This window comes from Siphateles boraxobius, unplaced genomic scaffold, assembly GCF_051911475.1.
Source record: "Siphateles boraxobius isolate OS27281-9 unplaced genomic scaffold, OSU_SipBor_1 35, whole genome shotgun sequence".
Classification (NCBI taxonomy): domain Eukaryota; kingdom Metazoa; phylum Chordata; class Actinopteri; order Cypriniformes; family Leuciscidae; genus Siphateles; species Siphateles boraxobius.
The window spans coordinates 7274492-7298487 of record NW_027508975.1 but is presented as its reverse complement, the minus strand read 5'-3'; the positions used below and the strand labels follow the sequence as shown (position 1 = coordinate 7298487).

General features: G+C 39.2%; 1 protein-coding gene across 1 annotated transcript in view; it reads right to left on the bottom strand.

Annotated features, from left to right (window-relative positions):
* The window catches only part of ptp4a2b (protein tyrosine phosphatase 4A2b), a 40038-nt gene that overhangs the window by 4121 nt on the left and 11921 nt on the right, over positions 1–23996 (bottom strand). Inside the window, exons 2-4 of the mRNA XM_077196171.1 lie at positions 10761–11038; positions 10357–10465; positions 10163–10255 (exon numbers count right to left, since the gene is read on the bottom strand). Coding sequence (XP_077052286.1) covers positions 10163–10255; positions 10357–10465; positions 10761–10765 — 207 coding nt within the window. The 5' untranslated portion in view covers positions 10766–11038. The remainder of the gene's footprint in view (positions 1–10162; positions 10256–10356; positions 10466–10760; positions 11039–23996) is intronic.

Here is a 23996-nt window from a genome sequence, read left to right as displayed (position 1 = left end):
CTGGGAGATTAAGATATAAGGTTAAGCTGGCAAAATGAGATCAATAAGGAGAGCCGTCAGGAGCAGTAAAGAGGACAGAGGGGAGTTCGGGGCAAGATGTATCAGGTTCACCAAAATGACGCACAAGTCTAATGTCATCCTAAGGGAGTACGGTGGTTTTCTGGTAAATCCATTTGCATCACTAAACACAGCTTAGGACTGCAATAATTATCAGCAGTTTTATGTAGTTATCTAGGTCTGCTTTCCATTTCCTCTCTGAATATCCCAAGATCTGAGCGTGTGAGAAGATTTGGTGCTTGGGAATGTTAAAGGGTGTGTGGACAAGAATGACAGATAATGGAAACAGACTGGCTGGCAGTTCTGTGTCTGTGCAGCTGTCTGGGCCGCTGTGCTCATGCTGACCCACAGACAGCTTCAGCTTCTCTCTCTTACTATTAGAGCCCGACCGATATGTAATTTTGGATATTACCGAATTAAAAAAAGCCCGATAACGATACATCGGCCAATATTATTTATGTGTATATTATAATACAGTAGCAATATTATTGATGTGTATATTATAGTACAGAACCAGTCAAAAGTTTGGACACAGTTTCCCATTCGTGTTTTGACTGCTACTGTATATAGAATACATTATACATTAACAGAATATATACTACAAAACACATTTTTTGCAATGATCACTCAAATGTTTTGATCAAACACCTGTGTGACAAAGATGTGTAAAGGAGGCGCAGGGTGAATAATACGATGAGAATGATACATTTGAGCTATAACCAAACTAGTTTGCATTGCATGTTCTATTCTATATTATATTCTAAATACTGTTGCATAATCTTCACTAATGACTTTGTCTTTATTTAGTCACGTAATAAAAATAAAAATAACTCCAATATCAATAAATTTATAAAAAGTGTCACTGAAAAAACGTTATCTTCTATTACCAGTAAAGGAAGATATTTTACTGAAGTAAAACTAATAATACCATAATGAAAACATGTTACTAAACGTGAAACTACTCATTATGCAAAATGGCCCTATATAAAGTCTTATAATTAAATAAATTATTGGAATATTGCTTGATTGTTATAACGTAGTGTTATAGGCAGAATGGGCTTTAACACCGTCTCTTCACCGGGCACGGGCGTTGTTGCTCGCGTCGCAACAGCCGTTTACCCTGGACACAGCCCGTTACAAAGCAGAACGGGGCAGTAGTTTACTGTCAGAGATTTGTCGCTCGCATCAAGTGTGAACAACATCACTGATTATAATGGGTCTAGGGCTGTAACGATATGCGATATAAAATCGAAATCGCGATACTCAGGTCCACGATCCTGTATCGCGATGTGAGAAGGCGGAATCGCGATCACACCCCTTCCAACTCCCAGAGTTATCCTTCCTGTCCAGAACCAGGGCTCGAATTTCGGCGCGGGTATTGCGCATAATTCTAATCATTCCCGCAGGTCTCCCATTTATAATGTGGGAAATTCCCGCAATCGTAATCCACACAGATAATAAAATAAAATCATTCTTTTAACAACTATCTTCCAGACGCAATTTCACAAACAGCGTGAGTGTTCAGCGGTGCCGCGCGTCTTCTATCTCTTCTCATAATGTTTTGTGCAAGGCAGGCATCAAGCGCTGCGGCGATAATACACACTCGCGTTTTGGAGTCGGGACCATAGACTGTAAGGTCGGGACATGACGGAATATTCACTTGCACAATCGGGCCAGCAGTGCATCGTGACTGAAGTCTTTTTAAGTCTTACCAGTTTAAACATTCAAGCGATTTTAAACTAATCAGTGCTCGCGCGCTCTCTGAGATTATTTTCTATGCGCACATTCATAGAAAATCCGCCTCAAAAACAGCTGGCTAGTAACTATTTTTCGCGGATTATATTGCTTTAACACGCAAAATTGTCAATTTCGGTCTTTGTGAGTAGGCTATACTCTAAATAGGCTATAGTCGGTTTTGTCTTTAATAAACATAAAACGCATGCCAGTATAATGAACACAGGATCCGTGCACTAGCTCTTAAAGTGACGGCAGCCATATGTGTCTGTCATTAATTTTGTTGTCAAAACAACAAAAGATGGCTTTAAGTTAAAGGAATCAGGATTAATAGCCTATGTATTTAATTTATTCAGGACTAAAATACTACCCAGTGTTATTTTCCATTTGATTACTTTATTCAGTATCTGTATATAAATACTAGTGTTAGACCTATTCAAAAACTTTTCTCTTTAATTGTCTTTATTTGTATCTTTAATCTATTGTATTTATTTGTGCTACTTTTTTCAATTTAATTAAACAATTTAAATCAAGCTTCCTTGTGATGTGTAAATTCTTAACAACAATAGGCTATTACCCCATTGTAAAAATGCAATGAGCGCAAACATTTAGGCAAGATAAATGTAATAATTTTGTTTGGAAAAAATGCCCCCCCTTTCTCCCCTCAAACAAAAAAAATCCCCCCCCCCCTCCCCTCAGGCCCATGAGAACTACCACATCTTTAAATTACTATTAGTATTATTTGAAGTTAACATTATAAAATAGCCTACGTAGACCTACACCACAAAACTAGTTGAGGATAAATTATTTAAAATTTGGCAATTTCAGCATTATGGACGTGAAATTTGCAGCCAAAACTTGAAATATAAATTCTCAGAAAGTGCATTAAATTAATCCTCAATTGACCGGCAACACGTCCAACATGCAGATGCATATTACGGCACCATCCCGAAATCAATTTAGTTGGAGTACAGAACACAGCCCAAAAGCAGCAGCCTACACTGCCGTATAGTATAATAATTTGCATAGTTATTATTGTTCTTTGGTGTTTAGATTATACAGGTTTTTCCTAATGTTATTTAATAAAAATACCGGTAATTTTTTTCTTCTCTCAAAATCTCTTTTTTTCACCACAAGCCCCGCCCCCTCAAGCCCCGCCCCCGTGATAGAATCGCGATACGAATCGAATCGTGGGTCAAAAATCGTGATACGAATCGAATCGTGGGTTTGGTGTATCGTTACAGCCCTAGGTACAACTGTCTGTCGCATCGCGCCGCTCTCATCCGGTGTCTTCAGGCAGCAGCAGTCAAGCGGTGACTTAAAGGTAAGTTGCTAACTAGTTTGCAGTGTGGTGGTGGCCTGAGTCTGTTGGTGGCTTGAGTCTGTTGAATGGTGATTTAACGCTACGTTGGCACCAGGTGAGACACTATAATGTAAATAAATAATGTCCCCATCTTTTACACTCACAACGAGCTTATCATTCTCGTTTGCTACATTAGCTAGCTAGCCATGTTTCATACCTTGTCAGTGGAGTGGAAGCTAATGTGTGCGCATCTTACACCATGTCTGAAGAGACCTCATTACTTAAGTGAAAGGGTTGGCTGGTGTCTCCACAGTGACCTGGGTCGCCAGTAGCAAACAATGGAGCACGCTCTGCTGGACAAATTACGTAGCTACACAATTTATACGTTCTGTAAAAAAGGTTATACGTTCTGTAAAAAAATAAAAAATTCATATCGGCGGCATATTCGCCGATACCGATATATCTGCGACAGGCTCATATCAGCCGATAATATCGTTCGGCCTCTACTTACTATGCTTCTTATACATGCAATCCCTTGTTCCCAATCAAACCTTCTTTCTTTCTTTATTCAGCCATTCCCTGTCAATTGTGAGTGCAACTCGAGTGCAACATTTTTCATTGGAAGTGGCTCAATGTTGAATAGCAGGGATGTAAATCTTTTCTTAGGTATTGGGTTACAGCTGCAGTTAGACATATGCCATGGGCCATATTTAACTCACACACACACCGTGTATGCTGACTGTTACCACCCTACCGTGACTGTAGAGTTTAAACTGCCCTTTACCTTCTCTTTAAGTAAGTAAGGATATTGTTCCCCTTCTAACACCTTTCCTTACTTATTATTTTCAAATAATATTCTGCAGGGCTCGAATTTCGGTACGTGATTGCGGGTATTGCGCATCATTTTAATCAGTCCCGCAGGTCTTGCGTTTATAATGCGGGAAATTCCCGCAAACATTCATTCAATCTAGCATGTAGGCCTTAGGGCTGGGTACCAAGTTCGGTACTTTTTAGGTACCGACCGAATTGCCTCGATACTACCGAGTATCGAAACATGTCTTGTTTTTCGGTACCTAAGTGGTTAATCTCGTCAACGTCAGTGAAACAATAAACATGCAGCATGATTGGCTGTGGCGGAAAAACACTAGTTTACGCGGCTGCCAGAGACGTGCCTCGTCGCACGTGAGGCTGTAGTGTGTGTGTGTGTGTGTGTGTGTGTGTGTGTGTAAGCGTCCCAACCCAGATAGATAGAAAATATGTGGAAATGATCAAAAGTGTACCTACCTATGTACCCGACTCGATGCCATAAGCACACGATGCAATATTTTCGACAAGATAAATGCTGTCAAGACCAGCAACACAGGTAAATCTGATAAGGCACTTAGCGCACAGAATACACTTGAGAGTAGAAGTTTATCCGCCTTCGACTACAAGAACTGGAGCGCGTCACATAACCAAAACTCAGTGTATAGGATACTTGCCTCACAGACATGAGAAATAGTTCTATATATGTTCAAAATATATCTACTTTTAAACGAAACAATTACTAATTGTTCCTTTTACTATCCAATTACTATTTCTAATAATTATCAGAAATAAATAGTTTGATTACCTAATCCATATAGGCGCGCGCGCGCGTTCACTACTGCAGGGATGACGAGTCAGCATCGCAAATTCGCAATAATTCTCTTTGCAGCCAACACGTTTAGTAAACACTTGTTCATTTATAAACAATTAAAATATCTCCTTGCTATCGTTTCCCGACACATCCATAATCATTAGGCTACTTTTGCCAGTGCTTTGCGGCAAGCTTCATGTGTGCTGAGCACGAGGGATCCCGCACCCCAGTAGCCTATATTTAATTCAATTCACATTTATTTGTATAGCATTTTTCACAATACAAATCGTTTCAAAGGAGGTTTACAGAAAATGCATGTGTCTAAATTACAATTTAGAGTGATCTGTTATCAGGGGTGACTGTGTGTAATGCATTTCAATTAATTTTCATTCAGTTTCATTGTTAAACAATGCATTAAGTTAAGGCAGAAACGATGAGCTCATTGAAGTAAAGAATACATGTTGTTAAATGATTAGGAAACATAGAAAACTTTAGCATTGGTGCTTTTTTACAGACTCAAAATATGTGTAAAAAAAGTCAACAAACTGAAAAAATAATAGTTTTTATTTAGGTAATGTTTTGTATTGTATTGATAAAATTGGTATCGAAAAAAGTATCGTTCAGGAACCGGTATCGAAGTCAAGGTATCGGTATCGAAAATTTTGTTACGATACCCAGCCCTACTAGGCCTATGAGTAAATTTAACCTAACAGATTATAAGATCAAATGAAGACTGCGAGACGCAATTTCACAAACAGCGTGAGTGATTCTGCCAATAACGCGTCTTCTCTGTCTCTCAAAATAGGTTACACAAGGCAAGCCAATCGCGCTGCAGCTGCAGGCGGTGATTCTAGACTCACGTTTCAGGAGTCGGGACATTTGATGGAAATGTCACTTGCACAATCGGCCCATTGCATCGTCACTATTGTTTATAATTTGTGAGTCTTTTTAAGTCTTACCTATTTAAACGTTCAAGCGATTTTAAACCGCATAACAAACAGCACGTGAGTAACAAAACTGAGTTCTTTTTCGCGAATTATAGCGCTTTAACGGTCAAAAGCACACAACATTGTCTTAATTCCGGTCTTGAGGAGTATCCTCTCAAACACAATAGGTTATGTCTTAAAAAAATAATACAAAAAGAAAATGCATGTGACACTATAATGAAAACATAATGGGCCGTTCACATTACGTCTTTTGCGCGCTCATCCTTTGCTGAAACGTCTTCGTCTTCATGGAGAACATGGCTCGTCATGATTGCTTAGCAACAGGGAGCCCTTTTTAAAAGAGGAGAAAGTGGCGCGGACTGCGCTTTACCGAAACATGTGAACGGCCTTAATGGATCCGTGCACTAGCTCTTTAAGTGAGAGTAGCCTAAAATGTGTCTGTCATTATTGTATATAAAACAACAAAAGATAGCATTAATTGTAAGGAATCAGGATTAATAGCCTATGTATTCAAATTATACAGGACTAAAAGACTATTCCGTGTTATTTTTTCCGTTTCTAGCATTTCTGAATACTAGTGTTAGACCTAAACTTTTCTCTTTATTTCATGTATTTATTTGTGCTACTTTTTTCAATTTAATTCAAAGATTGAAATCAAGCTTCCTTTTGTTGTGTAAACTAAAAAAAAAAAATGACCCCATTGTAAAAACACAAATACAATGAGTGAGCAAACATTTAGCTAAACATTTAGCTATATTTTTTAAAAATTGTCTAAAAAAACTCCCCCCTCAAATTAAAAAATCCCCCCCATAAGAATGACCTAAAGGGGGATTTCCCCCCCTATTTTCCAAAACGAAATTCAGGGCCTGTTCTGTAGGAGATAAATGATCAAATACATAAAATGGAACAAGGGCAGGGGTGGAAATTTCCTTTTACAGGAGAAATGTTTGGCTTGACTTAATTCTAAGATATAGAAGAGATATAGCTGCTTATAAAACATTTGTAGCTGTCAAAATATCTTCTGTTCACCAACCTAACATGCAGCGTACAGGTGATCAGGGGCTGGATGCAAAAGCTGGACGTACACCCAGTTGAAAGACTAGTCTGGACGTAAAATGCGTTTAAGCCCCAAGTAGAATAAATACCTGTTGCTCCATCAAGGTGTAGCGCACATCTGAGACCAAATCTTACACCTAGTCAAAGATAGGTGTAAAGTGAAAAGTCATGACTTTCTCTGACGGTTGATTTTAATAGACACGGAACGCTCATTTCACGGTACACTACACATGCTTAATAAATGAACATACACAACCTTAAATTATTTTGATGAGTGTTTTCAACACAGAAAAGATTAATTTCATGTATGTGAATTAATTGTTACTGTGGACGTGAACTAATGTTTATGGTTAATTCACACATGATATGAGATTAATAGCAATCGTTAAGATGAGTTTGTCTACTGCGCAGTGCCGACACAGGTAACTGACCTAACAACATTTCTGCATGTAATTATGTTGGAAATATTAAATATGAACATATATCTGGGGTTTTTGGCAGAAATTGTATACCATGCATCATTTTGCTCGGAGGGACTTGTAAATAATATTTCACCTCTTCACAGCAAAAGATAGCCAACCACTCATTTAAATTAATTTATTGTACTAAAAAAAATATACATATATTATCTAACACATAACAATTACATGACAATTGTGAATAACTGTAAGCTACAATGTAAATTAAGTTGTATGCACATACCTTAAAAACGCAAGTCTGTATTCAAATTACAGAATAAGCGCTTCAACATTTGCAGAAGGCTTATGTATCTCTTTCACAATTTTAATAAACAGAGACAATTCCCGACTTTAAATAAATATTTAAATGCTTTGGACGTTTGAAATGTACAGGGAGTTCAGATATAAAAACGCTGACTCGTTAGGCCACATTTATGCATTGAAATCAGATAGTGCTGTCGCTTCACTTGTTATGACATCATGAGCAATTAAGTTCTTTATTAATAGCAAAGTTTGAATGGCATCTTAATATAAGTGCTGTAGAATGTGTCAGTGTGGATGCACATCATCTACGCTGGGCGTAATTGCGCCTGGTTGTAGTTTTAGTTTGTGCAACAGGTGTAAATATTTATCGGAAGGCTGGGCGTAGCTAAGCCCAAGACAGAATTTGAACCTTTTTTTGCATCCAGCTGGTACAACCGGCCCCAGAGATAATAAATAAACTAGGAGTCCTATCTAGGCTTTTCCAGCAGGGTCAGAACGAGATAATGTCAAGTATAAATACACAGAGTAAGCTTTGGATTTTTGCAAAAGCCACCAAGGAGGTGTTTTTATTACACACACCCACATACAACTCTTGTTAGTGACATCAGTAGGGCTCTGGGTGAAACGACCTACATAATCCAAACAGGGAAAGGAGCACGGGAGGTTTTGCTTGATCACTCGCCCTTTTGAGAAGATATCACAGAAAAGACCATTGCAAACAGGACAAAGCAATCAATAAAATCGTTCCTGAGTTACCGCAATCCTCTGCAGGAAAACTCTGTGTTAAAGCGGCTCTGAAATTGCTCTGGTTTAGGGATGGCGAAAACTAAAAATGTTCCTGACCGACCACCGAGCCTCATTAGCCGGTTGAAACCGGTTAACCAATTAGTTTAAAATATGCCACGCTATTTGAAATAACAGCCATTTCGAGCCACGCCTGCAATTTCGCAACTCTGTCGCATCTCTCTCTGCCTCCCGCTCACACACACACTGCCCCGGGGCCGCCCTTCCACTCACGATACTTTTTTAAAATCCCCTACAGCGCGAAACATGAGTCCCGCAAACGTGGCGCCGAGGAGTTTGTATGTAATCGGAGGACAAATGGCTCCTTAGGTTCGAAATGGTTTGGGTACAAGTTGATCGCGTTAGAAGCTCATTTGAAACATTGCCGCGGCTCATTTAAGAAAATGACAGCTCCGAAGAGACGTCGCTTTAGTTTGAGGTAGTGCTAACAATAATAAAGAAAGAAGATGATCATCATCAGCTTATCTGTTACCACTGAAATGTAGATGTAATGTATTTCCAAATCTAAGCCCATCTTATGTGGAATGTTGTCTGATAGACTGCAACACGATAAAACCAATGGATAAAACAGGCACCTTCAGAATGTGTAAAAGACGCACAGGCCAAGGCATGTCTAACTCACTGTGTGCCTTCTAATAACGGACAGAACAAGTCGCGTTTTCAGGTGATACATCATAGATGATGTAGGCCTACTGTATTTAAGCACTGTATCACACAAGTTGCAACTTACATCTGTGTCATTTTTGGTGAAATGGTCCCACACACTACTTTTCTTTGCACGCTTCATCCTGTCGTGTTTTAGCCTGTAGTCTTTACTTTTCGCAAACCTTGTGAGCGTGCGAACTCAAATGCTGTGACCTCACACCAAATGTTTTTATTGGTTTATTAAGTACAGACAGGTGAGTTATGAAAAAATTAGTGTGAGGGATTTGTTCACATCACACAAAGATATCTTGGAATGAGATGGCTAACTGTAGTAGCGTATAGTCAGTCCACTGTCTATAATAGCCTAATTTAGAGATCACTTTTTTTTTTTACCGACTACCGACAACTTTGATCGATTAACGTTGATACGGTCAACTATCGGTCAAACGGTCATCGGTTAGCCTCCCTACTCTGGTTAAAGTTCATTTACATTTCTTTTGCCAGTGTAATTACATGAATCTAGTAAACAATTATAAAACACTTAATAAATAAGACTTACACAGGAGACCTCAATTAACCCTATTTGCTACCTATATTTAATTGTGATCCGTGAATGTCTTGGATATTTGATAAAGAATTACTGCATATATGCACAATAAAACACCAAGATGTTGCAGGAAAAAACGGTTTCTAATTTCATGGGGAAATTTGTAAGGAGGTTAAACTTTCATGTTGAATTTGATAAGAATTAAAGTGATTTCTATTATCAATGTTCAATGCTGCTTAATTTGTGAAAACTGATACATTTTTTTCAGGATTTTTTAATGAATAAAAAGAAGTTCAAAAGAACAGCATTCATTTTAAATAGAAATCTTTTGTAACATTACAAATGTACTTACTGTTTTGATCAATTTAATGCATACTTGCTGAATAAAAGTATATAAAATACTGGCTGTATTTGGCTGACCCCAAACTTTTGAAAGGCAGTGTATGTGAGCTCAATAATTACAATTTAGTGTACATAAAAAGCACAATAAATAATAATGAACAGGGCTCAACAATAAGGATGGTCCAGGGCTATGGTCAGAATTTTGGATCAGGTGAAGTAACTATAAGTTGCCCTTTAGGTCCAGTGAATTACTACTGGGAGTACAGTAGTAGCCTTTTTATCAACCATCTTGCAGAAAAGCACTGTCATTCAGTGTGACAAAATCAGCACCTTTTCTTTACTTCCCTTTAAACACGGTTCTTCCAATATTCAATTAGATTGACTCACCAGGACCTGGATGCCCTCCTTCTCCACTGGTGCCTTGTCATAGGTGGCTTCACATACTCTCACCAGTGTGTTCACCTCAAACTTCTTCAGCTCCTAAGAAGGGTGGCAGAGTGAAACACGTAAGAGAAGATATATGGGTTTCCCCTTTTGTGACAAGCTCATTCACTAAAGAAGGATCCAGACAGCTCCCTTACCTCAGTGAACTTGTTGAGAGTGGAGTTGGTGGGGTTGTGTGTGATGAGGAATCTCATGCAGTCATAGGAAATCTCAACAGCGGCAGGGCGGTTCATGTTGGCAAGACGTCTTAAAAACAATTACAATGAAGTACTTATAACTCCTGTTCCTTTGTTTCTTTAAAAAAAAATCTTTGGCTCAGATCTCAGCAGTATGAAAAAATAAATAGACAAAAAAAATTAATATTGGGTGTAATGGTGAGTGGACACTAGACAACTAGAAGTACAAACAAAAGCCAGAAGGAGGGTGATCTAGTCCACGATGCTCAAAGGATGTATAAAAAAAAAGGATGAGAAACTTGAAAGGAAAATAAAGAAAAAGGGAGACTATCCTTCAGTCATCCAATTGAGACAATTGAGATTACCCCATTCAGGAGAAGAGTTTATGATTGGCTACAGGGAGAAAAAGCTGTAGGAAGGAGGTGAGGCGGGCGTGCTCGAGGACTACACAGGATCCCAAAAGGGGTATAGAAGAGACAGACTGGACCCAGTGTGCTGGCTGTCAGGGAGGCTTCTGGGTAGCGTAGTCCCTCGGACGGCTAACAATTCACTTGTCCACAAAGGTGAGGTGCTGAGCCTGGCAGAACTCTCCGCAGACGGTCACAAACGCCATATATGTGTGATCCGAATCAACACAGAAACACTGGAGAGAGGGAGAAAGAAGATAGTGAGTACAGAATGAGATATCTTCGGTTGAACAATCAATTAGACATCCTTTAAATCCTTATGAACATATTAAGAGTAGTACTGGTCAGCTCGGACTGATGACTCTAAAGCAGACAGGTTATAACAGCAAGTCCAGGACATCATGACACCTACTTCGGCATGGAGCACAATGTCCTGTTTTATGCAAATAGCAGGTTTGCCTCTAAATGCAGTCTCTCAAATCAAAAGTAGTGCACATGGGCGGGTGGGGGTGGGGGGGTAGCAGGGTAGAGAGCGAAATAAAAAGGCTGAGATAAAAAAGGGCACAAAAAGGACAATACAGGGAGGACTTGTTCCTCAGTTTCTGAAAACTCAAAAGGCAGTCGCAAGGATTAAAGTCAGACAAAGCTTTAAACAGCCTCAACTGTTTCACGGTCCCACGCTTCTCTCCTCGACTTGCCACCCCCATCCACAATAAAAGGACACCCATCAAAGTAACCAAGTCATCTTGGCTCCCTGATCTGCAACAGATTGAATAACCACATTAAGAAAAAAAAAGCACACACAATGAGAGTCTTCATGATGCGAGACATGTTGAGACAGACACGATTTCAAAAAAAGGAACATCAGAAGACTTGGATTGTCAACAAGTCGCAATTCTCAGAAGGAAAGAGGCAGTCTCAAACGCTATATCCAACAGATGAGGCTAAATAGATGGCACAAAAGATAAAGTGGCCTCTTCAAGAAAGAAAAAGCTGCAAGACTAGGAAAGTCATTATCTTATCAAAAGAGGAGCAGAGCTAAAAGCTTGCTCAAGACTAGAAAACCACAAGTGCTTTTTCTTCTTCTCCAGGGGCCAGATGGTAAACCAATGGTTCAGACAGTATAATTGAGCTGCACAAGGTGGAAAGAGATGGCTATTGTGACATCGAGGTGCCGCATTGTCGTAGCAAACGAGACAATGACCCCATTTACACCTGATATTACCGTATTGTTCCGAATATAAGACAATGGTTTTCTGAAAAAATGGGGTCGTCTTATATTCGGGGTCTAAACTGTATGTTAATAATACACCCAAAATATGAGTAAAACAAGCGTTTCCCCCAGGACTGATAAAGGAAATGGAGTCAAACAAATCTCATTAAGCAGCCAAATATGGTGTCAGAGTGTAGGCTAATGTTAGAAGATGGCGAGCCCAAAAAGATGGTCTTAAAAATGCTAAAGGTAAAATTAAAAAAGCTTACCTAAAAGCAGCCATTTCCAAGAAACTGACAGCCGAGTGTGTCAGTACGTAACCGAAAATAAATGAGGGGCTGTCCATAACCGGAGTCATTATCCAGCTAGGGATGCAGCGATTACCGGATTTCACAATTAACCGTGCTTTAAAACTTCACGGTTAATCAATCGTAAAGACTATGCTACACCGAGTGTTCTGCACGGAACTGAAATTTTGCAACTAACACAAAACGAAAACAAAGTTACACCAGCGGTGCACCAGCTTAAAGTGCCATGCTCATCAGTCACTATGGCAGAGGGACGAAGCAGCGAGGCTCTATTTCCACCGAAAAAAACGTCTCAAGTCAGCAGTGTGGGAGCATTTTGGTTACACGAAGAATGACATGGGTGTAATTGAAGAAGACGGATCGCCTGTCTGCAAAACTTGCCGTAAAAAAATTTCAGCCAAAAGGAGCCAATACATCTAATTTGATGCAGCACCTGTGGGATCATCACCACCCAGATTTGAACGCTCAAGGTAATAAATAATTACTGAGTTCAATTACGTTGGTAGATAATTAATAAAACATTGAGTTGGTGTTAAATATAAACGTTTCACTTAAAACCCATGCAGTAGCGGTGAGAGTTTAGCTTTTAGTGCAACGTAAAAAACAAAACAGCGGCATTTGGTAACGCAAGTCTGTGGAAAACAGATTGTGACGTGCTCTCAAGAGTTTCAGTCAGTGAACATTTAACTTAATATCCCATTGCTTTTTCCTTTCTGTGTTGAGTAAATGTTAGGCTTTGTAGTTTTAATATGCCCGGTGTAAAAGTGTTAATTTCGTTGACGAATAATTTTTCTAACGAAATAATTTGTCATTTTGTCAACGACATTATTTCAGTTAGTTAACGAGACGATAACTAAATCAAACCTAGTTTTGAATGACAAAAACTATGAAGAAAATCTATTGACATGTTCGTCAATGAGTAAAAACTAGACGGAAATGTTAGATAGTGACGATTGGGGTAGCGATCCAGTCAGAACTGATGTCCTGCGTTTGTGGAAGATGCGCACATTTGTACTGTAACGTGCTGATCTACCCAGCGGTCCCATAAAACGTTAAAAAAATGCAAACGTCTGGGAGAATGAGTAGAGCAGACATATAGATCTGAATAAGAGTGACGATGCAAAAAAGAGCTCTATTCGGTACGTTTTTCTGTGCGCACACACCCGACCCGAAGCGTGCAGCCATGCACAATAGTAGGGCTGGACGATTTTGGCTAAAATCATAATCGCGATTAATCTAACAAGTTACCTCGATTATGATTATTTAACGATTATTTAAAAAATAAAATTGTCATGTCACTGGCAAGGTTTAAACTAATGTTCACAGTTATTTTTTCTAATGAAAGAGTGCATAATCCTATCTTTGTGATTCTAAAATAAGGAAACACACACAGATAGCTTTTAATGCTTATTTATTAAATATGTCAGACTAATGAATCAAACAAAGCATACAATGCTTGAAATAAAAACGTCTTATAAAAAAGTCAAGTTTTAATGTAAAAAGAAAGTTTCCTAAAAATGTAGAAAATAAAGAACTTTTAAAAATAGTTCTTTTTGCAAACAAAATCAATTATTGTAAATATTGCCATCTTAAAAGTAAAATATAACTTGTATAAAACTAAAAAACTAATCCTTTTCACATTGTGTAGCATTTGTAAATGCTTGTGTTATGGAAACCTGCTTTGAGGCACTTGTTGCTGAGCGTTTGTGAGTCTCTCTCTTTTTTCGCGTGTTTCTTTGGTACAAGCGGCTCCTGTTGCTGAGTTGACTCAGTGTTTGAGTTCCCTTTCACACAGAGATTCCGGAAAACACACGGATAAAGTCACCCGGGATTTGACCCGGGTTCGTTTGACTTTGGTTCATTCACACTGCCAGTGGTTTTCCGGAATCAGACAGTGCGTCCACACACAACCAGTAAAGACACGTGACATGTCTCAGCGGCGTCTATAGTTTGCTTATGAGCTGCGATTTCTCTCTCGAGAAACCACGCTTGTGCATTTTTTTTCCCTGATTCGATCATAAACGAGCGCATTACGTACCGTTTCACGCTGGCGAACGATCCCGGCTTAAGTGCCATCATTACGACACAGCATTGATTACGGCTTTTGTTCACACAGCGAGCGTTCCGGGACTGAACACGGCAATGTTACTATGTCCCCAACCTGACATCAATCCCGGGTCGTGTTTGTGTTCACACAGAAGGTGTTTGTTCTGCCAATTTCCCGGGATCAACGCGCTGTGTGAAAGGGGCTCATGTTGCTTCAATGTTGCAGACTGGATGGGGCAGAGTTACGTGACTAGACACGCGATAATAATGATTTCCATTACACGAGAGTAGATGTTAAAACTTCATGCTGATTTGTACTCGGCTTTCGCCAAGATAATCACCAACTAAGACGTAGCTTTACAGTAACCTATGCTTCTCCATCCATTTACGCTTCTTTCCATCTAGTGACGTGAATCTTCTGTCTGGTGTTAATACAGTGTATTGAGCGTCAGCACACACAACGGCTGCAACCACAGTGCGGTCCCCCATAACAACCCTCTGGATTGAGCGGAGTAGGGAACATCTCTAGGGTCTTCAAGTGGGCACCTTCCGTCCTCAGTGTTTCGTCGACTAGCCCACGACACCTCAAGAGGGCTCGACAGTGACTCTGGCGTCCCAGAGTCACCCCCCTCCGTCCCCCACTCAACTCAGCCCAGCTTACTGACCTCTACTTCCCTCTTGCTGCTGAGACCTAACCACAATCTCACAATCTCTCCGCAACCCAACCATACGCGCCAACCCGTTTGACTAAGGCTGTCGAGCCCCACTGGTGCGTTAATATGCAGTTTCAGTGGCAACGGTTCCGTATGGCATACCACCTACCACAAAACACAATATCTGCCCAACCACCCGTCATTCACGCAATATACACAGGAACGTAATGACTGTAAATACTATACAACCTATACAAATAAACCAACAGTTGCTGCTAAACCTAACCACAATCTCACCGCAACCCAACCATACCATACGCGCCAACCCGTTTGACTAAGGCTGTCGAGCCCCACTGATGCGTTAATATGCAGTTTCAGTGGCAACGGTTCCGCATGGCATACCACCTACCACAAAACACAATATCTGCCCAACCACCCGTCATTCACGCAATATATACAGGAACGTAATGACTGTAAATACTATACAACCTATACAAATAAACCAACAGACCTTTCAAGTTTTCAAGAATTCTACGAAACCGTAGCATGGCTACACAGCCAGCTAGAATCTTTCCGTCTCAACCACAGCCAGTTGCTGCTCCTTTCTGCTGCTTCAGATAAGTTCTTTACTGTACGACGCAACTCTTGGCCACTGAATCCGACGTCTCTGAGGAACCGGGTTGTAGAGTGTGCCACAAAACCACGACAACCCACTTCCACTGGATAAACCTGGACTCTCCATCCTCGCTGTTCTGCTTCAGTGGCCAGATGAGCATACCGCAGTTTCTTCCTCTCATATGCCTCATCTACCGCATCCTCCCATGGCACTGTTAACTCTATCAGTTGAACAATGCGTGCTGATCCAGACCACAAAACAATATCTGGCCGTAGGTTAGTGGTGGCAATCTCAGGTGGAAAAATAAGCCGTTGATCAAGATCAACCAGCATCTTCCAGTCCCTAGCAGCTTCCAGTTGTCCTGGGCGAGAATTGGTGTTAGCACCTTTTCTTGGTGGTTGCTCGCCTGGGCGGAGGAATATTGTCTTCTGCGTGTAATGTTTTGCTAGAACAGGGAAAGTTTTAATGGGAAAGTATATTAACACACAGTGGGCGGAAATATTAATAGGATTAAAAAAAACTAAATAACTGACATGGTACAATTACGTCGGTTATAGGCTCTGAATTTCGGTTTCGATTATTATCATCCAGCCCTACACAATAGACACCTATACAGTGCGCGAGTACTGAATTGAGCTCTCTTTCGTGCCTGAATAGACAAATACACACAACATTATGTCTAAATGTCCGTTTTGGAGAGTATTCATGTAAACTATGTCGGTTATGTCTTAAACAGTTGTGAGTGTATGGGAATCGGATGTGCATCAGTGGAATTGGATCCGCATGTCATTGGACATGATCCGACGTCTTAAAGTGATAGTGGATAATAAACCTAATGCGGTCTGTGTTCTTAATATTGATCAAGCAAAAAAAGAAAAAGAGAAAAGCATTCACTATTTGTTAATAGCTTTAATAAGGATTAATTATATTCATACAAATAAATATGTCTGCTTTGAAAGAATAAAGAATGATGTATGCAAGTAGTTATAAATAATGCATATATCATTCATTGAAAAGAAGACTGTTTTACTTTAGGAAAACTGGTTTGAATTTTTTACATTTGTTTTCTTTTAAAATAAATACATGGTTAATATTTAGCTTACATTTAATTCAATAGATCAAAAGACTGTTCTTATTTTCATTGGGATTTATTATCCCTTTATAGTATTATTTATGTTTTCAAACAAGATATTGTTTTCAAGTTTTGTACCTCAGGTTGAAAATAAATTTAGAACAAACTAAACGCTTAATTTTGTGATCTATTTCAATCAAAGAGCCCTGCAGCCTTTGACTTAATTTGTTATTTTTAAAAGGAAAATACTGGATGTTTACAAAGCACTTCTCTTTAATTCCAAAGAAAGAGATTGATTATTGTTTGTCATTTTATAATGTTGTACTGTGTTGTGTCAGCAATAAATAACACATTAAAATCTAGTGTTGAGTGTTCATGTGATATTATACATTAGTATTGTTGTGAAATTAATTGATGCATAATAATCGTGATAATCGTTAAATCGTGATTATTGCACAGACAATAATCGTACTTTCAAAATCTGTAATCGTTGCATCCCTATATCCAGCTTAAGGCACTGAAAATCGCCAAAGAGCTCCACCAGCGAGGCCCATCATTTCTTATTTTAGCTACATACTGACGTACTTGCCTGTCAATATCCTCGAAGCAGCCGCTTTGGTCTTCAAAAAAGGTATATCTTGAAGGGGGGGGTCGTCTTATATCCGGAACAATACGCTAATATAGCCTAAGTCTTGGTTGATCTGGTCATGTTTCTCCTGTGACCACTTCTGGTGACTACATTAATAGACAGAATTTGCGAGTATTTCAACCGGGCATTGACAAATGCAAAAACTGTTTTCAATGATTTATTTGGTGGAAGGCGGGTGACAAAGCTTTGTTCATTCATCAACTGAAAACAGCAGATATCGATTATTGGTAGCCTATTTAAGAATCAATGTCGGTTCTTCAAAATGAGAATAGATTAAAATTGAGAAATCCATATTTTTGACCCAGTCCTAGTGCGGGGGCGGTATACCAGTCCATACCGAATAGCGTTTGTTTTTTGTTATTATATAAATTTTTAATATACCGCAATACAGGTGTATGTCGCTTTAACAACGTTCAGAACACGGCGCGACACTGTTTGAGAGGGTCCCTTTTCACTGTTGCACTGTGGTGAAGGCACAGCTGTATGTGTTACTAAGCTTGATGAAGATTGATAGGTTAAACTATAATTGATAGCCGTCAAATTATATTACAGTGTTTCCCATAAATTGTTTCACATTGTTGATAGTATCTCCCAAAATGCATGCAAATGCCAAGTGTAAACGATGCAAATAAAAAGCCCTATGAGAAGCTATACAATCAGGGATGCAGCTGTGTGAAATGGCGTTCCTATGAAGGCTCTACTTCCTCCTGCTCTACTTATACCAGGAACTCATGCAAATCATAGAACCGCATTTGCAAGCCACTCCTGTAATTGCCACTACCAGAACAGATGGGGAAGAAATGAGTGCAAAGTAATAGTGAGACAGGAAGTGACAGAGAGAAAAGAAATGGCAGAAGAAAAAAATAAAGTTTTGAATACAGATCACAGGGATCTTTGTGCCTAAAAGGCACTAGGTAGTCACATAGCTGGCAATAATACACTACTCACAATCTTCTCTCACAAGACACATCTAGCGTTTAGAGGTCACTCGTTTAAACTAGGCAGAACTGGAACTGTCCGGTAAGACATTCAGTTTCTCTTTAACACCGGAGGCGAGCCAGTGTGAAGCCACACACACACACACACGGAAAAAGGAAGACTTCTCAGAAATGACAGTTTCATGTTGCCCACTGTTTTGTGAAATACTGCTGCATGTTATCTAGACGAGAGGTCACTGGGTCCAGAGCTCTGTCTATCTCTCTCCATTTACTCTCTTCCGTGAGCTCTCTTTCCCTCGACCTAACGCAGCTGGGAAAGTTTGAAAGGCCATTCGTCTGCTCTTGTCATAATCTAGGAGAGTACTGAACATAGTGATAATGAGTGCTCTATCTGGGAACACAGCAGCCCAAACAGGTGATAGAGGCGGTACGGACTGTTTTACGTAGCGTGACTGAGCATCTCCCATACTGTAAGAACAGGGGCGAGAATCTATGTGAATGAATTTAGGGATTTAGCAGTACTAAAAAATGAATTTGAAGGAATTTAGCAGTTGCAGGAAATGTTGTGATATAAACACTAGTGTAATAGAGGTCTGATGAGTGTGAATGTGTACATACAACTTAACCTAACTATTTGTGGCTTCAAAATAGGGGCATAACAAATATCTAAAAGCAGCATCTGAGAACATGCTAACCCTGCCAAAATCATCTGAATGCTCCTCAGCCAGCGAAACAGATTACAGGGCTTTTGAATGGCTAATATGCCAACAGCAAAGCAATGATCCTTCTCAGATCCCTCTGATTTGAGTAACAAATCCAGCTGGGACCCTGAGGCTGTGTTTTCATCCTCCATGATAAATCCAGTCAGAAACCTGCGCTAGATATGGGCCAACGGGTCTGTGTGCAGATGCATTGCACAGCATGTCAGAACACACAGAACTAGGCCAAGATTAAAGCAACAAACTGACTCACTCGTGAGAAATGAATGACGGAAAACAAAAATGTGAAAATAAAGTAGGCCTAATACTAGAATGTAACAATTGATTTCATTGGTCAATTATTTATACTTGTTAAACACCTCTTTTTTTCCCTAAAGTTGTCTAAACTACCGACTCAAAGCTTGACCTGCATCAGAGTCAGTTTGCAAGGCCTTCCTCTCTCCTTCACAACTGTTGGGGAATGAGTCTGTGAGATCACAGGCCTTGGGTTGAGGGACGGAGAGAGTGATGCAAAGAAAACCAAAGATAAGAGCTGTGCCAGCTAATGCTGTGCTCAAACCTCTGGCTATAATCACACATGGTTGTATTACCAAGTTAAAGCAAATGCATACCGTTACAAAACATTTCTATTTCAAACAAATGTGGTTCTTTTGTACTTTCTATTCAAAGAATTCTGAAAAAATTTAATTACGATTTCCACCAAAATATTAAGTAGCCCGACTGTTTTCAGCATTGATAATAAATGTTTTTTGAGTAACAAATCAGCATATTAAAATGGTTTTTGAATAATTTCATTTTAAATTTTTAAATCAATAAAAGTTACTTTAAAATAGGGCTGAACGATTATGGAAAATAATCTAATTGCGATTTTTTTTTAACCAATATTGCGATTGCGATTTAATATGCGATTACTTTAAGTTCTTTACCTTCTGTATTAGTCGACAAAGACAAGCAATAAATCATTGTACAGTAGGGATGGGAATCTTTAGGCAGCTCATGATCCGATCTAATTTTTTTCTTATTAATTAATCTTAATAACACTTAAAATAGGTATTTAATTACATGTGTAAATATATATAAATATGTGTGTATATATATATATATATATATATATATGTGTATATATATATATATATATATATATATATACACACATTTAATTAAACCAATTATTTAATTAAACCAATTACAAGTTAAGAATTTTAAATGGGCTATAAACTAATATAGCTTCAAAATATTAAAGCTAGTAAATAAAGAGGAACAAAAAAAAAACATTACAAGCAATAAACAAAGAGTGCTTTCAGTATTTAAAAGTAGGCCGTCTGAACGTTTTCCATTCAAGAGCTGGAGTGATTTTCCCCCTATACGATAAGCTGCATTCACACACTAAACCACACGTCCTGTTGGTTTAAGATATAATTGACCGCGTTTACATTAATTTCGCGTCAAAAGCATTTTGAGATGCAAACATTTAACCAATGAGTCGCTCACAGCTGCATGCACGAGCACTCTTCACAAAGCGCGCGTAAGTATTTTAAAATGAAAGCAGCTTTCTCAGTGATTTTCATATTTTTAATATATAAGCCAACTGCATTCCAAAAGACATAAATAATGCCTTTGTGGAACATTTGTAAAGAAAATTCCGGCGGCCAAGACCGCGCACAGCAAGAGTAACATCAAAGCGGCAAAACCTGTGCAATGAAGCCCGCGACTGTCCTTGTAATTCGCTTTAACCCGAACTTTATGAAAAGCTTATTTTTCGGAAGGTTCGAGCGGTGTTGTGTGTGTGTGTGTGTGTTTTTTCTGTGTGTGTGTGTGTGTGTGTGTGTTTGTGAGAGAGAGAGAGATTAGAAGCAAGCAAAATACGTTTGTAGCTAAAGCACGCTTTTTTTGTCATCACGCATCTGTGTTTAAAAACTAAGCTCAGACTCGATTCTGAAATTCTCTGAATCGATCCAGAATTGTTGGAGAGAGAATAAATAACACAATATCACATACATAAAAAATAAACTGTTCTTTCCTGTATGCCAGGCCTCAAGTTGATGCTTGGTCTGCAGAGTGCTTTTCTCTCGCGTGTCACGTGATCAGTGTAAATCGCAGCTTTTGCGGTTACAAAATCGCATTTCATCATATCGCGATATTATCGCAAATGCAATTAATCGTTCAGCCCTACTTTAAAACGTAAAAAGATTTGACATTACAACAGTTTTACTTTATTTTTGATCGTGTGTGTGTGTGTGTGTGTGTGTGTGTGTGTGTGTGTGTGTGTAACCATAAGCCATCTTGATTTAAGCGCGATTACATGGAAATTTGAGATTAATCGTGCAGCCCTGCCATCGAGTATCAAAGAATGTCTTGTCATTCGGTACCAAATTTCGATATCTGAGCAATTAATCTTGTCAACGTCAGTGAAACAATAAGCATGCAGCATCATGTATGATGTGCTCAAAATCAAGTGCTGGCTGTGGCGAGGCATCCAGGAAAAACACCAGTTTACGTCAGCTTGATGGCAACAGCGCGCAATCACCACAATGCAAAGAATGGCGCAGACAAGCACCGCGTGCGTCACACGTGCTGTGTAGTGGGAATAGGGGTGGTAATCTCTAGGCACTAGTGTTGTCACGATACTAGAATTTCTAACTTCGATACGATACCTTGAAAAATATCGATATTCGATACCATTTTCGATACCACAGAGAAAAAAACTGCCACAATATTAAGGGGGTCTTTTTTTATTTAAAGCTAAATATAACAAGTCTAGAACATGACAATGAGGTATATTTTACATGAAAAAAATGTCCTGAGTTCTAGCTGTTAATATTTTTTCATTGGACAAGAGCTAACATGATCCGTTGTTTTTTTTATTACCTACTGTTATCAAAGATTAAAATATACTGTAACAAATGCATTGTTCATCGGTCATAAATGCTGGTTAGTACATTAACGTAAATCAAAGATTAAAATATACTGTAACAAATGCATTGTTCATCGGTCATAAATGCTGGTTAATAGCCTACATTAACGTAATTTGATGAACAGATTTAAATGCAAACGTGCGTGCATCACACAATACAAACAATGCTCAATGGATTGGCATGAAGTCAAGTCACCTTTATTTATATATTGCTTTTAACAATACAGATTGTGTCAAAGCACTTAACAGTATCAAATTGGAGTGTGAAGCGCGTCTCCGCGCTATTCTCCGACATGCCCGCTCGCGGTGTGTTTTTTACACGTGTCCGCGCTATTCTCCGGCATGCCCGCTCGCGGTGTGTTTTTTACACGTGTCCGCGCTATTCTCCGGCATGCCCGCTCGCGGTGTTCTTTATCAATCAACCAAAGCCGGTCGCGGCGCCGCACTCGCCATCTTCCCTTTCACTTTTGCTATTTAACCAGAGCGAATGAGACGAGTGCGTCACGTGTCGTGTTTGTCAACGCGCCTTTGGCGAGAAGTGAAAGTGACCCCTCGGTTAGTATTGGTGTATCGATACTTCATGAAATTAGTATCGATATTTTTGACAACACTACTAGGCACCTCACGATAAGAATACGATTCAGAGGGCTGCGATGCTAAAAATGTTATCGATGCATCTTTTTTTGTGTGTGTAACTATTTAGTACTTTTAAGGCAAAGTATTTATAAATGACCCATAAATAATGGAATGAGGTTATATTTGCCAGCATATGTCCCAACATTGCAAAGAACCAACAGGAAAAGAAATGTGTGCCTGTACTAGCAGCATACCTGTAGTAAATGAATACAAACATCAGCATGTTCTGAATCTCTAACATTTAAGAATATACTTTGAACCAACATCCTCGTGTTATGTGCAATGAGCAACATAATCCTTCAGACAGAAAAACATTTTTGAACAACAAAAATCACAAAACAGCTTTCGCTCAAAAATATAGAATTAAGTACCAGCAGCTCTCATACAAAAATAATGCTTGTGATGTGGACTTAAGTATATTCTGAATAATTAGTGGCAGACTCTTTATTATTTATTGGGCAGCTTTGTATAAGACTTATGAACTTTAAATTGTTGCTGTGTACCACAATCAAAAACAGCTTATACAAAAAAAGTTAATGAACATCTGCAGAGAGTTCAGACAAAATGTAGCTTTTTGTGACTGGCATCGCATTGATATACACTGTGACTATGGAGGGCAGTACAGTAAACGTACGTATAACCGATCTGTTTGCAGCATATTGATGTGAAAATGAAACAAAGAAAGCAGCTCTCTTACAAAAATGGGCCACAATGAAATTATGCCAATATTCCATATTTTAGTTTTGAACTCAGAGGGGTGCTGCTTGGATTTCACGCTCAGCCATCATGCGTGCTTCAGAGTTCAGAGAATTTTTAATGACACCCAGCCTGTGTGTGTGTGTGTTTGTACTTTGTACCACAGTACTGGTACACACTTTCCAGACTTATTCTTTGCTTCAGCACAGAAAGAGTCTTTTTAAACTGCAAGTATCCCTTCAACACACAGCATAATTGGCACACGCATATGCACTCCACCCTGCTGAGAGCAAACATCCACCCATGCATTGACAACTCACAGAAAAACTCCCCCAACAGCATGCATGCTATTCTCACCCCAATTACACAGAAGCGATGTATGCAAGTACAAGAAAAAGGTTCTTCAGGTGACAAGCACTCTTTGGAGATTTGCCATTGATTGCTACTTCAGTAAATTTGCCATTAGACTGATCACATGAATCCTGTGTGTTTGTGTTTTACACAAGTGTTGTTACTTGCCGCACTTTACCACAAAAGTGCAAAGGCTTCACTTGTCATGTCACTCTCACAAGAACTTCCGCAGCTTCAAACATGCATCGCTGTGACAGACTCTCTACTCCTTTTCCACTACAAAGTATGCGGAAGATACCAAGCAGTGAGAGAGAGAAACTTGAGGATACACCTGTTCAGATCTGCCTGACTTCTTCACCATGCTGTACTGCTGTGGTGGTAGC